Below are 16,768 nucleotides of genomic sequence, written 5' to 3' on the forward strand. Positions count from 1 at the left end.
GTCTCAGCTAAATCTTTCTAACACTAAGTTACCCTAAATTGAAAGGAAACATAGTAATTGGCACTGATAAGTCACCAGTCTGCTGTGAGAAGATCAAGAATTTTCTTGCAATTAGATATAGATATTAAGGAAACATTTATTTTCTGTTTACCTGTATTGGAAAATAAATTGAAAACACTAGAACTTTTATGTCTAATGACAACTTCATTTAGACAGTTTCCATTTTAATTTCTACATGACTAAGAACCATTTTCATATAGAACATATTAGCAAAATATGAGTGCATTTGAAACTATGAGAAAAAGCACTGTGAAGGGGAAGAAAAAAAGGCTCATAATTACAGATACATTTGCAAGACAATTTTGTCCAGACATGAATGATTTTCATCTCTTCTGATTTTATTACTTCCACTCTAAGCATAAAATAATATTTTATTTACTGTACACTGATGAATGGACTTATAATCCATGTTGGGTACATATGCAAAAAACTTGTCTATCTTTTCACAAAGCAGATTCTCTGAATCACTCTTCTGACGGCCCCCATCACTTCCTTGTTTCTCAGGCTGTAGATGATGGGGTTGAGCACTGGGGTCAGGATGATGTAGAAGACAGCCAGAACCTTGTCCTCTGTGGGAGATCGGAAGGATCTGGGGCGTAGATAAGTATAAGCAAAAGGTACATAGTATAAAGTCACCACAGTGAGGTGAGTGCTGCAGGTTGAATAGGCCTTCTTCCTCCCTTCTTTGGACTGCATGCGGCAGATCACATGGAGGACCCGGCCATAGGAAATTACAATGCCAGTGAAAGGAAACACAAGGAAGAATGTGGTGCTCACAAACACAGTGTACTCATAGACCCAGGTGTCCATGCAGGCCAGTGTCAACATAGTAGGAACATCACAGAAGAAATGGTTGATGGCTCTGGATCTACAATAAGGGATTTGGAAGGCATATATAGTGTGGGCACAGGAGTTCACTGAGCCCATGATCCAAGATCCTGTTATCATCAGCACACACACTCTTTTGCTCAAACGAATGGGATAGTGGAGAGGAAAGCAAATAGCCACGTAACGACCATAGGCCATAGATATCAGGAGCAATGCTTCTGTCCCTCCTAAAGTCATGAACAAGCAGCTCTGAATGCCACACCCAACTAAGGAGATAGACTTGTTTCCAGAGAGATAATCAGAAGCCATCTTGGGGACAATTGTGGAGATGTAGTTTAGGTCAATGAGAGAGAGCTGACTGAGTAAGAAATACATGGGAGTGTGGAGATGGGTGTCTAGGAAGATGAGGAGAATCATGGACAGGTTGCCAAACAGAGCCATTAGAAAAATAAGAGCAATGACAATAAAGAGGAACAGGCCAATTCTTGTTGGTGGGAACAACCCCAATAGGATGAAATCAGTTGATGTTTGATTATAAATTTCCATGGGGCATAGATATAATTTTCCTAAAAGGAGACAGGAAAGTAAGTCAAGCATGGAACAAGAGAAACTTTTGAATTTATCATTTTAGTCAGACTGTATTATTGAATATCTCACAACTCTTAAGTGAATAACTGAATTTTTCTATTTCAGAAAAAAAGATTCCTTTTTTTTAATAATACCTTTTTTATCATGTTATGTTAGTCATGATGCAGTGCATCCCTAGTTTTTGATGTAAAGTTCCATGATTCATTACTTGCATATAACACCTAGTGCAACATGTAATAAGTGCCTTCCTTAATACCCATCACTGGCCTATCCCATTCCCCCACCCCCCGCCCCTCTGAAGCCTCAGTTTGTTTCCCAGAGTCCATAGTCTCTCATGGTTCATTCCCCCTTCTGTTTACCCTTCCTTTCTTCTTCCCTTTCTTCTACTACCGATCTTCCTACTTCTTATGTTCCATAAATGAGTGAAACCATATGATAATTGTCTTTCTCTGCTTGACTTATTTTGCTTAGCATTATCTCCTCCAGGCCTGTCCATGTTGCTGCAAATGTTGTGAAATAGTTCTTTTTGATGGCTGAGTAATATTCCATTGTATATATGGACCACATCTTCTTAATCCAGTCATCTGTTGAAGGGCATCTCGGCTCCATCCACAATTTAGCTATTGTGGACAATGCTGCTATGAACATTGGGCTATATTTGGCCCTTCTCTTCACCATCTCCATATCTTTGGGGTTAATACCCAGTAGTGCAATTGCTGGATCATAGCCTAGCTCAATTTTTAACTTTTTAACCTCCACACTGTTTTCCAAAGTGGCTGTACCAACTTACATTCCACCAACAATGTAAGAGGGATCCCCTTTCTCCACATCCTCTCCAAAATTTTCTGTTTCCTGCCTTGTCAATTTTTGTCATTCTAACTGCTGTAGGGTGGTATCTCAATGTGGTTTTGATTTGATTTTCCCTGATGGCTAATGATTGCAAACGTTTTTTCATGTGTCTGTTAGCTATTTGTATGTCTTCATTGGAAAAGTGTCTGTTCATATCTTCTGCCCATTTTTTAATTTGATTATTTGTTTGAGATGTTTTTTGTCGATCTTGGATACTAATCTTTAGAGTGTAGGGATAGAGGGTACATTCCTCAATTTCATAAAAACCATCTATGAAAAGCCCACAGCAAATATCATTCTCAATGAGGAAAAGCTGAGAGCCTTTCCCTTAAGATCAGGAACACCATAAGGATGCCCACTCTCGCCATTATTATTCAACATAGTACTAGAAGTCCTTACAACAGCAATCAGACAACAAAAAGGGATAAAAGGTATTCAAATTGGCAAAGAAGAAGTCAAACTGTCTCTCTTCACAGATGACATGATACTCTATGTGGAAAACCCAAAACACTACAGCCCTGAACTACTAGAACTTATAGAGCAATTCAGTAATGTGACGGGGTAAAAAATCAATGCTCAGAAATCAGGTGTATTTCTATACACGAATAATGAGACTGAAGAAAGAGAAATTAGGGAATCCATCCCATTGACAATAGCACCAAAAATCATACATTATCGTGGAATTAACTTAGCCAGAGATATAAAGGATCTGTATTCTAGAAACTACAAATCACTCTTGAAAGACATTGAAGAAGACATAAAAAGATGGAAAAATATTCCATGCTCATGGATTGGAAGAATAAACATAGTTAAAATGTCTATGCTACCCAGAACAATCTATACTTTCAATGTCATCCCGGTCAAAATACCAATGACATTTTTCAAAGAACTAGAACAAACAGCCCTTAAATTTGTGTGGAACCAGAAAAGGCCCCGAATCACCAAGGAATTGTTGAAAGGGAAAAACAAAGCTGGGGGCATCACATTGCCAGATTTCAAGCTGTTGTACAAAGCTCTGATCACAAAGACAGCATGGTACTGGCCCAAAACAGACGCAGAGACCAATGGAACAGGATAGAGAACCCAGAAATGGACCCTCGGTTCTATGTTCAACTAATCTTTGACAAAGCAGGGAAAAACATCCAGTGGTAAAAGGACAGTCTCTTCAAGAAATAGTGCTGGGAAAATTGGACAGCTACAAGCAAAAGAATGAAACTTGACCACTCTCTCACACCATATGAAAAGATAAACTCCAAATGGATGAAAGTCCTCGATGTGAGAAAGGAATCCATCAAAATCCTAGAAGGGAACATAGGCAGCAACCTCTTTGACATCGGACACAGCAACCTTTTTCATGACACATCTCCAAAGGCAAGAGAAACCAAGGAAAAAAATGAACTCGTGGGACTTCAAGATAAAAAGCTTCTGCACAGCCAAGGAAACAGTCAAAAAACCTAAAAGGTAGCCCACAGAATACGATAAGATATTTGCAAATGACACCAGAGATTAAAATGAAGATGCAAACATTAGCAGTTTGTATCTTTTCTAAGAAATCTTTAAAGTTATTTTAAAAGCCATATATATTTCTTAAGAATTCATTAGGATAAATATGCTTTACTACTGTACACAAATACAAATATTGCCAAATCAGATGTTTATTCAAATATTTGCATAAATAATCAATATAAATGCATACATTATATATTTATTTTAAGAATAAATATTTATGACCCATAAAGGATCATTTTTCTTTCATATCTAAGACTTACTTCTGAAGGTGCAGCAATCTATCTGCTTCTATTGGAGCATTATTTCCTTCTTGAGTCCTCTTTACACAGTAGCATCTAATCAAACATCCTTGAAGTTGGGTAAAATTATTGCTTTTGTCTGTTCTGAAATCATGAATGAATCTTTTTTTTTATGTTCAGTTAGTCACTGAGTAGTCCATCATCAGTTTTTGATGTGGTGTTCAGTGATTCATTGTTTGCATATAACACCTTTAATTTATTTTCTTTTAAATTTTTTGTTTAAATTCTAGTTATTTAACATACAGTGTAATATTAGTCTCAAGTGTACAGTTTAATGATTCAACTCATCCATACAGTACCACATGTTCATTAGAATAGGTGTACTCTTAATCCCCATCCACTATTTCACCCATTCCCCCCCACCTCCCATCTAGTAACTATCCCTTTGTTCTTTATAATTAAGATCTGTTTCTTGGTTTGCCTTTCTCTCTGTCTTTTTTGCCTTATGATCATTTGTTTTAGTTCTTAAGTTCCACATATGAATGAAATCTCTTATTTAAAACTTTCTAATTCTAGATCAGTGTGTAAATTTTATCATATATTTGTCATTTCTCCCTCTTAAAAACATAAATATCATGATGATAAAGAATATATATAAGTCAAAATAGAACAGGTGTCAAAAGTCACAATGAGAGAAGAAATATTTCAGGACCCTTTGAAAAAAATGGATTTAGATAAAGGAACGATCAGTCACTTAAATGGAAAAAAGGAAATAGCATCCTACGACTGTCATGGAGCTGTGAGGAGGAGTTCTCCATGGACATCAAAGTGAATAAGACCTACATAGTATGTAGTATTTTAGTCTTAAATATTATTCTAGAGCCAAATGATACCAGGCTTTTAGGAAGTCTCCAACATGAAACAAGAATATGCATACATGCGCGCGCACACACACACACACACACACACATAGACATATTCACACACTCATGCTCAAATATAAAATGAACCAAAATGTTTGGGAAAATGCAGAAAAATTCCTTTAATAAGTTTCATATGTTCAAACAAGTATGAAATGTTATTAATTCACAATATAAATACTATTAGATAAATAAAAGTACAAATCAGATGAAAGGCTCTTGCAAATTTTATATATATTATATATATCATATATAATATATATAATATATAAAATAAATATATATACACATATATACATATATATAATTATATACTCATATATATTTGTATGTGTGATAAAAAGATTAAGTCAAATTTTTAAAGACATACTGAAAAAAGAAATGAACCAGAGTTAAAAAAAAAAAAGAAACATGAAAGATTTTCATTTTGAGAAGATAGGAGAACTCAAGAATTAATATACAGGAACATATGTATGCTTATTGTCATTCTTAAAAACACATAAGCCAAAATAATAATGGATGTAATATCAAAAGAAAATGTTTTTCAAAATTTCATATATGGTCTGCCATATTCAGGCAGCATAAACACAATACAGAAAAGAAATGAAAAAATTAATTACAAGATTTTTTTTTTAAGATTTTACTTAAGTATTTGAGAGATCATGAGAACGAAAGAGTGTGAGAGAAGCGGGAGGGTCAGAGGGAGGAGCAGACTCCATGGAGCAGGGAGCCTGACATGGGTCTCAATCCTAGGACTCCAGGATCGTGACCTGAGCCAAAAGGCAGTTGTTCAGCTGAGCCACCCAGGTGCCCCACAAGATGTTTTCTTAACAATTCTAAATGTCTTCTTGAAACCATTTTCTAAAAAAGCTCAATATTGCCTATGAACATATGGTCCTAAATATACCTTGACAGAGATAATAGTAACAATGATGAGAATTAAATAACAAGGACATAGTATTCTATATATAGAAATAGCAACTAAAATACCAGTTTTCTTTAAAAAAATATTTATTTATTAGAGAGAACAGGGAGAGGGAGAGAGAACCTCAAGCAACTCTGCACCGATCACAGAGACCCACATGGGGCTTGATCTCACAACAGGGAGATCAGGAACTGAGTCGAAACCAAGTCAATACTTAACTGACTGTGCCACCCAGGTGCCCCTAAAATATCAGGTTTTATAACAATTTATATTTTTGTTATCTTAGCAATGTATACCAGAAGATGGAAAGTGCCATCAGCCTTGCCATTTTAATGCAAAATGGGAGGTAAACAAATGACCAGAAGACATGAAAAGGCACTTCTCCAAAGAAGACATAAAAATGGTTAACAGACACATGAAAAAATGCTCAACATCACTTGCCATCAGGAAAATACAAATCAAAGCCACAATGAGATACCACGTTTTACCAGTTAGAATGGCTAAAATTAATAAGACAGGGAACAACAAATGTTGGCAATGATATGGAGAAAGGGGAACCCTCTTACACTGTTGGTGGGAATGCAAGCTGGTACAGCCACTCTGGAAAACAGTGTGGAGCTTCCTCAAAAAGTTAAAAATAGAGCTACCCTATGACCCAGCAATTGCACTGCTGGGTATTTACCTCAAAGATAGAGATATAGTGAAAAAACGGGGCAACTGTACCCCAGTGTTTGTGGCAGCAATGTCCACAATAGACAAACTGTGGAAGGAGCTAAGATGTCCTTCACCAGATGAATGGATAAAAAAAGATTTGGTTCATATATACAATGGGATATTACTCAACGATCGTAAAGGATGCATTACTACAGTTTACATCAACATGAATGGAACTGGACGGTATTATGCTAAGTAAAATATAGCAGTCAGAGAAATGCAATTATCATATGGTTTCATTCATATCTGGAACATAATGAATAGTGCAGAGGACAATAAGGGTGTTTGTGGGGAGGAGGGGATGAATGGGAAGAAATCAGAGAGAAAGACAAACCATATGAGACTCTTGACTCCAGAAAACAAACTGAGAGTTGCAGAAAGGGAGGTGGGTGAGGGATGGGTAACTGGGTGATGGGGATTAAGGAGGGCATGTGATGTGATGAGCACTGGGTGTTATACTGAACTGATGAATTAATGAACATTATATCAAAAAACAATGATAGACCATACCTTGGCCAATTGAATTTAAATTAAAAAATGGGATGTAACTATTTTGAAAGGATGGGAAAAGGAAAAATTAGTTAGAGATAATTGTATATGGTGGGGAACTTTCTCCATCCCCTGTGGCTTGAGAGATGAGTCACGAGATGGTATTTAGAATTTATTAAAGATAAACATATTGGTGGAAAATATGCATAAATAGAAACAAAAGGTGATAAAATAATATGAAATATTTTCCTTGGAGATAAGGAGTGGGTAATGGGACCATTGCTTTACCTTATGGGTTGTTGAGATCATGTTCTTACATTACTTGAATAAAATATTAAACTGATATAAAACATACTGGAAACAAACTGATATAAAACATACTGGAAACAAACTGAGGGCTTCAAAGGGGAGAGAGGTGGGGGATTGGGATAGGCCAGTGGGTATTAAGGAGGGCACATATTGCACGGTGCACTGGGTGTTATAAGCAAACAACGAATCATGGAACACTACAACAAAAACTAAGGATATACTGTATGGTAACTAACATAACATAATACAAAATTATTTAAAAAAATACTGGAAATATAACCAGAGCAAATAGGGTAAAAAAAAATCCAAATTGGAAATAAAGAAATTAAGTTATCTTGGTTCACAAACATGATGTTATATGTAGAACATTCTAAAGAATCTATAAAAATATGTTAGAACTAGTAAACAAATGTAAAGTTTCATGATACAAAATCATTTATATACACAAAATCACTTCTATACATAAATAATGTATAATGATAATTTTTAACTGTATATTATATAAAGTTGTCTATGATGAGGTTTATAATGTGGTAGTTAGTGTTATTCACTTCTGAAGGTGAAAAAAATATCTGCACAGAATATAAATAATGAATGTCACATCCAATCTGGTATTTGATGCCATGTATTAGAGACGAGGACTTTTTATTGCTCATGTTGCTCTGTTCTAACATCCTGTCATAGGATATTATTTAAAGGACCCCTGAATATAACAGAGAAGTATATTTAACTGTTGAATATCAGCCTTGAATATTTCAAGACCCAAGGTAAAGAAGGCATTTTTTTCTTAGGTAAAAATAAATCCAAGTAACTTATGGGTTTTTCCCCTCTTTATGTTGGTTTTATCCATTGGGGAAAAAATAACCAATATCGAGCCTATTTACAAGTCATTTCCAATCTTTTTGATTTTTAAAATTCCCTAAAACCTTTGTAATTTTGGCATCTACATTACAGAACATATGGGATGAAAGAAGTAGCAGAAAATATTCTGATGATGTTTCATAGTGAACAGAAGAAACAAGCCTAGAATATTGATCATGTCCCACATGAAAGACAAGATAAAGGTAAGAAGGTAAAGGTAGGAAGAGAAGTTGGTAACTGGGATGTGTCAGAATATGTTCCAGAATTAAATTTTATTCGATACTGACCTCTATCTCTTGAACTTGATATTACACTGATATTTTGTCAATGATAAAGTTGAGATGCACAGATTCTGTGACTTTAACTTAAAATTATATACTTGGATAACTGTATTCCCTAATCTATCATCTTTCTTTCTATCTATCTATCTATCTATCTATCTATCTATCTATCTATCTATCATCTATCTATCATCTACCTATCTAAATGCATCCCCTATCTTATCCCTCAAATATTAAATATTTTGAGGTAATGAATCTGAAATAAATGTGGATCAATATTTTAAACCCAAACCCAAACACACACACACACACACACACACACACACACACACACACAGAGAAAGGAGGATAAATAAAAATTAATGTTATTAAAATAGATATTCTATACAGGTAGTAGAAGGTAAAAATGTAAGCAAAAACTTCCTCAGAAATACAGATAATATTGTTTTGGGGTTTACAGTTTACTTATTTGGACATATTCTTCTATTTTCCTAATACACTGGCTCTGTTGTATTTTCACTTGACCCCATGACAGCCACACAGATTGTATAATAGAAATAGTTTATCAAAACCTTTAAATTAAATTCAATTTGTTATGTTCTCAATGCAAAAGTGTCCTTGCCTAGGAGATTTTGCTTGCAAAGTCACACCCATATTATCTCCTCTGTAATTTATATTGTAGATGTCCATATTCTACATAATGTGTTAAATCTTCCAAATGCTGCCCAAGTTCAAAATGAATTACATATTACCATGTCTTGAAGTCAATGTGCATAAGTGTTTTTGGAGATCTTTATTCCTGTTTATATTTAGAGTTGAAGATTAAATACTGGAAAAGCCTCATTTTAATGATTCATAAATTTATAGAACATATGATTTTTAAAATTTCTCATTATTAAAAAGATAAAGAAAGAAAATCACAGAGTTATGAAATGAGTTATTCAAGACTGAGCAGTGACCTAGTGATAGAGTTGGGAAATGTCCTCTCAACCTAGATAATACAGAATTTTCCACTGTCACACAGATTTTTATATCCTACTCTCTCATCACTTTGGAGCAAAACTATCCTCAAAGAGAAATCATTCCTGGTCACACAACAAGGCTGGTCATTTACAGAGGTGTGGAAAGGATATGGATTTACCTAAAAACCTCCTGAATTTGGTTTTCCTGGAAGAGTTATAAGAAATCACAGATTAGACTTCTGAGAGCCTATAAAGCACAACACATTCTCCACCAGGTTTCACAAAAAAAAAAAAAAATTACTTTCTGTTTTCTCAAGATCCCTGTAATAATCTAAAATGCTGAATCTTCTCCAGTGACTTTGTGTATTCAACTGGAAGTCTGGGAAACCAGTAATCCAGGTTACCAGGTTAATTTTCCCAGGAGGGCTTTGAATGCATTAGCCACACAAAGTCAATCTTAGTTCCTAAAAATTGGCTGATCATACCTCAATGTGCATGCCTACAATAAGAATTATTTTTTTTTCAAAGAAAATAATTATTTTGCATAGCCATCATTATGTAAAGTTTACATCGTTGTAAAATGGTTTTTATAGAATCCAAGGAAGGCTCTGTAGGTTCTAGATTGGTGCAAATCTCCACAGATTCCTTTCCTGGATTTCTATATGAGATTTCACATTCTTTCAAATGTTTCCATAACAGATTATACTAAAGGGACAGAGTACATAGTTTGCATTACTTTAGTGAATTAGGAATTTTAATGATAGTACTTAAAATTCAAGCAATGTATATTTTCGTTAAAAAAAAAACTATATACTTGTTAGAGTATAAAGAGATCTGGAACACACAGTGAATATTTCTGCGGGTACGTGTTTCCATGAGTCTAATCCATAAAATTTCTTAAAATTGCACAATGGTGAATCAGCATATGTAGATCAGTGAGTAATTAGGTAGGCAGATATTTTGAAAGGCAGAAACTAATTAGAAGACCTGTTCTTCACGGGTGCCTGGGTGGCCCAGTCATTAAGCATCTGCCTTTGGTGCAGGTCATGATCCCATAACCTTGGGATTAAGCCCAGCATCAGGCTCCCCATTCACCGAGGAGCCTGCTTCTCCCTCTCCCACTGTCTGCTGCTCCCCCTACTTGTGCTCACTCTCTCTCTGTAAAACAAACAAATAAAATCTTAAGAAGAAGGAGGAGGAGGAGGAGGAGGAGGAGGAGGAGGAGGAGGAGGAGGAGAGGAGGGAAGGACCTGTCCTTCAAATTCTGTTTTGCAGTGAGAATGGGTTTATTTTGACTCATTGTACAAGCACACTGGAGAAAATTTAGGTTTAAAGCTAGATGTAAGTGTAGCTCACCTGCTTACAAGAAATGTGAGATTGGATTAAAGACTTTAACTCTTAGAGCCTGTACATTGTATGTAGAACAGATATAAAGAAATGTGGGGTATGACAAGCTAATAGAGTTAGGACATAATAAAAATGTAGTGAATATTTGTCTATAAACTATCAGTGAAGAATAGGTGTAAATGTTAGCATCATTCTCATTATATTGTCATCACAATGATATAATATTATCATTATTATTGGTTTTTCACTGGAAATGTATTCATGTGTATAAGAAGTAAAAAATAAATGAAGTTGAAAGCATGAATACTTTACTTTCACATACTTTGAAAAAAATGGATTACCATAACTAAACATACAGTTACCTGCATTATTTCCAGAAGCTGTCCTTCAAAATTTACACACACACACACACACACACACACACACACACACACACACACACATTGGTCTTTTCTTTTTCTTTCTTCTTTTTCCTTATCCCTTCACTACACACAGGATCCCCTTGCTCTCTGAAAGCAGAGTACTCCTCTAAAAGCCTCCATAAGGTGAAAGTGCATGAAGTGAAGAAACAGTTACCATTAATTTTTATGAAAAAAATTTCATCATTACCAGACTCAAAAAATAATGACTCCTGGGCTTTTCTGATACCGTAGAACACATCTTGCTGATGGGTGTACAAAATAAATCACATAAACAGGGGCTCACACACACAGTTCAAAGCTATGCAGGATGGATGCTGAGATTTTCAATGTAGTTCCTGGGGAAGTGGCTTGTCAGTGCCATGTTCCCTGCTCAGTGCGCCTGAGGCCTCCCTGATGGCTTGCTGCCAAGTACACACTGAATGCCAGTATCACATTTTACATTTTTCTTTTTCTAAAAGTGAAAATCTTTTCAGATTTCTTTGGGTTAGCATGAACAGTACTGAAACAGGACTTTGGTGAAAGCAAATTGGCATAACAGAAACTTAAAAAATGAGGGATACCTGTATTCTGATGTATTTTTTTATATAAAATCTAGACAAGTGATTTCTAGGTTTTAGTTAGAGTGAATCTATGTGGGGTAAAAAGCAAGTAGGAAGCACTGTTAAGATTGCCCTGTGGGTCATGTAAGCACTCTTCTTTTGTGGAAAATGAATAAACAATTATGAAAGACAATGTCCCCCACAAACTTGTTGAAGATTTGGGCCCTTAAGTGTTGGTTTTCTTTAATTATTGCTTGAGCACATCCAAAGCATACTCCATTAGGATCCTCATCTCATTTGCCATCCAGACAGCACATTTGTACATCAGCTCAAAAAACATGTTTTGTTATTTTACATTCTACAATTTCTGCTGAACAGTACTGTAAAAAGTGTGTCCACTCATTCAACTTCAAACTCCATTTCAAATCATCTATACTTAACGAACCCTTACATAGATTACATCACTTATTTGCTAAACTGATCACCTTAAATTCTGAATAATTTCAATCCACCTGTAATAAATACGACCAAAGGAGTTAACGCAATGTAATCAGCACCTATGTGATCACATCATGTACTTGCATGGAAATGTCTTCACTTCTGAAGAATATAATTCATGCTTTTTTAATATTGTAATTTTAAAATTCTAGTATAGTTTACATATAGTGTCAGATTAGTCTCATGTGTACATCACCCAGTGCTCAGAATGACAAGTGCGCTCTCTAGTCTCAATTAGCCATGTTCTTTTACAGCATTCTTGTCTAGCCTGTTTCCCCATTTCCAGAAGATGCATCATTGGCTGTGCATAAAATGAACCCTCCATTCTTTAATGAATATTGTTTGTCCTTCAACATTTTTTCTGTAAATGTCTTGGTTCAAGTATCAGCAAAAAAATATTCTTGTATTTGAAGTACGATTTTAATTTATATAATATTTCTTATGTATTTTATCATAGAGTATCAAAATCATTATGAATTCTATTTCAGAATATGGTATCATTAGGTGTAAGCTCATGTAATACTCATCATAAATCCAGAACAGTAGTTCATATATATATATATATGTACATCAACAGTAGCCTTTATTATCAATTTTACTGTGTTTCAAAATTATTTCACATTCATAATCAGATTAATTCTCAGAATTGTATAACTCATTTTAAGTTTAAAAACACTTAGTATTTTTTAAAAAATGAACAAGTGTCCAAGTGCCCAATTCGTTTCTTTAATTTTTAATGATACATACTCTAACATAAATTATTTACCTGTTGTTTAAACCTACTTCACTCAACTAAAAAAAATAGAGTTCTCTGGTTAAACAGATGCCTAAATGTATCTATTGTTTATCATACACAATAGTCTTAAATACTAAATAAAGTTCTCTGAAGCACTTGCTGAGGAGCTTCACTTCACGTATGATTATTAAAAATAAGAAAACAAGATTACTGGAGTACCTTGTATTATCTCTGCACTTTCACAAACACACTGGCTTGGGTAGCTGACAGCGGTCCAATCATCATCATATCAACAAAGTCATTTTATGTGTAAATGTCTTCAAACAATTTCCAAACAAGTGCACATTTTATCTTCCACCTCTACACATGACATTTTAGATACCTCCAAGAAATGCAGCAGCAACACTGATTCTTTTTTTTTTTTTCCTGGAGATTTTACCTATTGCATTTGCTTTGTTTGGTTTGGTTTGGTTGGTTGGTAGTTTTTTTTTGTTTTTTTGTTTTTTTATATTCACTTGGGAATGTCCACTGAGACTTGAACAGTACAGGTTAAGTGACTAATAGCCCAAGATAGACCTAAGCCAAGGTTGGGGAAGGAGTTCAAGTAATATCTTTAGATATTTTCACAGGTGTGCTAAGGGTCAATTCAGTGGTTAAAGAAACAAATTTATTTATTCAGTTTGTTCCAATATCATTGTGTCTCTAAAGTTTTATGGATCATGTATGGATATAATTTTGCCCAGCAAGTTCACAGTAATTATCTGTCTGTAGATATTATTTCCCAATTTTGATTGCATTGGCCAACAAATTTAATAACTCAATGAAATGTGATAGTTCAATAAAAATATAGAAATTCATAAAATATCACAAATATATTAATGTATTATAATAATTTTCTGTTCTGTTGTAAAAAACATTAAAGTATAAAAAATTTACTCAATAAACTAAATAATGAAAGTAATGATATTACTCCTTTACATTGCAGAAAATACCTTAAATGTTCTCATCTTTTTCCTGGCTTCCGGTAACTGAATTAAGTACACATTTTACTTTGAGAAAAAGTAACTGTGGTGCAGTTTTTAAAATTTTATAATATTTTCAAGTTATTTCAATTCCTAATTATAATGTGTCTCTTTAGCCAATTTATTTTGAGTGCCTTGAACTTTATGGATCTACATGCTTATTTCCCAGCCCAGAAGTTTTGTTTGTTTGTTTTGTTTAGTTTTTTGAGTTTTTTTTTATTGTTGTTTTCTTAACTAAGAGTTCTGCCCCTTTCTTATTCTCTGCTCCTTCTGGCATTTTCATGATGCATGTATAGGTTTTCTTATGGGATCCCATAAAATCTGTGTGCCTTCTTTTGAGATCTTTTTTAGTCTATTTTCCTTTTACAATAACCGTTTATCAGATATTTCATTTGCAAATACCTTCTCCCATTTAGTTTTCTTGATGGTTTCCTTCATGTGCAGAAGCTTTTTATTTTGATATAATCCCAATGGTTCATTTTTTTCTTTTTGCATTTGTTTCCCTTGCCTCAAGACATATCTAGAGAAAAAAAATGTTACTGTGGCCAATATCCAAGAAGTTCCTGCTGATGCTCTCATCTAAGATTTTTATGATTTCAGACCCCAAATGTAGGTCTGTAATTCATTTTGAGTTGTTGTTTTGTGTATGGTGTAAGAAATTGTTCCAGTTTTATACTTCTGCATGCAGCTGTCCAGTTTTCCCAGCACCATTTGTTGAAGACACTGTCCTCTCCCAGTGGATATTCTTTCCTTTTTTGTCAAGTATTAATTAGCCATATAATTGTGGGCTTAATTCTGGGTTTTATATCCTGTTCCATTGATCTATGTGTATATTTTTGTGCCAGTACCATACTGTTTTAACTACTGCAGCTTTATAATAGAACTTGAAATCTGGAATTGTGATATCTCCAGCTTTGCTTTTCTTTTTCAAGATTGCTTTGGATATCCAGGGTATTTTGGGATTCTATATAAATTTTAGGATTGTTTGTTTTAATTCTGTGAAAAATGTTGCTATTTTCATAGGAATTTTATTAAGTGTGTAGATTGCTCTTGTAGTTATAGACATTTTAACAATATATGCTCTTCTAATTGACGAGCGTGGAATGTCTATCCATGTATTTGTGTCACCTTCAATTTCTTTCATCAATATTTTATATTTTTCAGAGTACAAGTGTTTCACCTCCTTGGTTAAGTTTATTCCTAGTTATTATATGATTTTTGGTGCAATTTTAAATGGTTTTATTTTCTTAATTTCTCTTTCTGCTGCTTTATTATTGGTACATAGAAATTCAATGGATTTCTACGCAGTTATTTTGTGTCCTGCCAACTTATGGAATTCTTTTATCAGTTCTAGTGGCTTTTTAAATAAAGTCCTTATGTTTTTTAATATATAGAAACATTTCCTTTGCAAAAGTTTATATTTGTACTCCTTTCATACCAATTTGGATGTCTTCTATTCCTTTTTCTTGTCTTGTTGCTCTGGCTAGGACTTAAAGTCCTATATTGAGTAAAAATGTTGAGAGTGGACATCTTTGTTTTCTTCCTGACCTTAGGTGAAAAGCTTTCATATTTTCACTGGAGTATGATTTTAGCTGTGTTTCTTTTCATATATTGCCCTTATTAGGTAGTGGTATGTTTCCCTGAGACCTACTTTGTTGAGGGTTTTTATCATGAATGGATGTTTTACTTTGTCAAATGCTTTCCCACATCTATTGAACTGATCATTTTTTAAATCATTTCTCTTATTGATGTAATCCATCACATTCATTGATTTGAAAATATTGTCTGCTTTTGCACCCACAGAATATATTCAAGTTGATCATGGTGAATAATTTTTTAAAAATATATTGTTGGATTTTGTTTGCTAATATTTTGTTGAGGACTTTTGCATCTGCATTCATCAGAGATATTGGCCTGTAGTTTTTTGTTTGTTTGTTTGTTTGTTTTGTCTTCATCTGATTTTGCTATCAGAGTAACGCTGGCCTCATAAAATTAAGTTGGACAATTTCCTTCCCCTTCTATTTTTCTTTTTTGACTAGTTTGGGAACAATCGGTAACCACTCTTCTTTAAGTGTTTGTTAGAATTCACCTATGAATCCATCTGGTCTTGGATTTTTGTTGCTCTGGAATTTTCTGATTACTGATTCAATTCCCTTGCTGGTAATCTGTCTGTTCAAATTTTCTATTTCATTCTGATTCAGTTTTGGAAGATTATATTTGTTTAGGTATTTAACCATTTTTTCTAGGGTGTTTAATTTGTTGGTATGTAATTTTTCAAAATATTCTTTTCTTATCCTTTGTATTTCTGTGGTATCAGTGGTTATTTCTCCTCTTTCATTTGTGATTTTGTTCATTTGAAACCTTTAATTTTATTTATTTATTTATTTATTTATTTATTTATTTATTTATTTATTTTTATCTGGTAAAGGTTTATCAATTTTGTTGATCTTTTCAGAGAACCAGCCTCTGGATTTATAGTTTTGTTTTATTTTTGCTTGCCTGTTTATTTTACTTCTTATGTCTTTATTTCTGCTGTAATCTTTATTATTTCCTTCCTTCTACTGTTTTGTTGTTGTTGTTGCTGTTCATTTGTTTTTATCTTCTCCCTCTTTCATATCTAAGTTTAGGTTGCTTATTTCAGATTTTTCATGTTGTATGAGGTAGGCCAGT

General features: G+C 34.0%; 1 protein-coding gene across 1 annotated transcript; it reads right to left on the reverse strand.

Annotated features, from left to right (window-relative positions):
- Positions 1-495: 495 nt before the first annotated feature.
- LOC123791155 (olfactory receptor 2L5-like) lies at positions 496-1,437 on the reverse strand. Its single transcript, XM_045795795.2, has one exon. It carries the CDS (start codon positions 1,432-1,434, stop codon positions 496-498), a length of 939 nt encoding a protein of 312 aa, XP_045651751.2. The 5' UTR covers positions 1,435-1,437.
- Positions 1,438-16,768: the final 15,331 nt, after the last annotated feature.

This window comes from Ursus americanus, chromosome 5, assembly GCF_024610735.1.
Source record: "Ursus americanus isolate L20-20 chromosome 5, mUrsAme1.1.p, whole genome shotgun sequence".
Lineage (NCBI taxonomy): Eukaryota > Metazoa > Chordata > Mammalia > Carnivora > Ursidae > Ursus > Ursus americanus.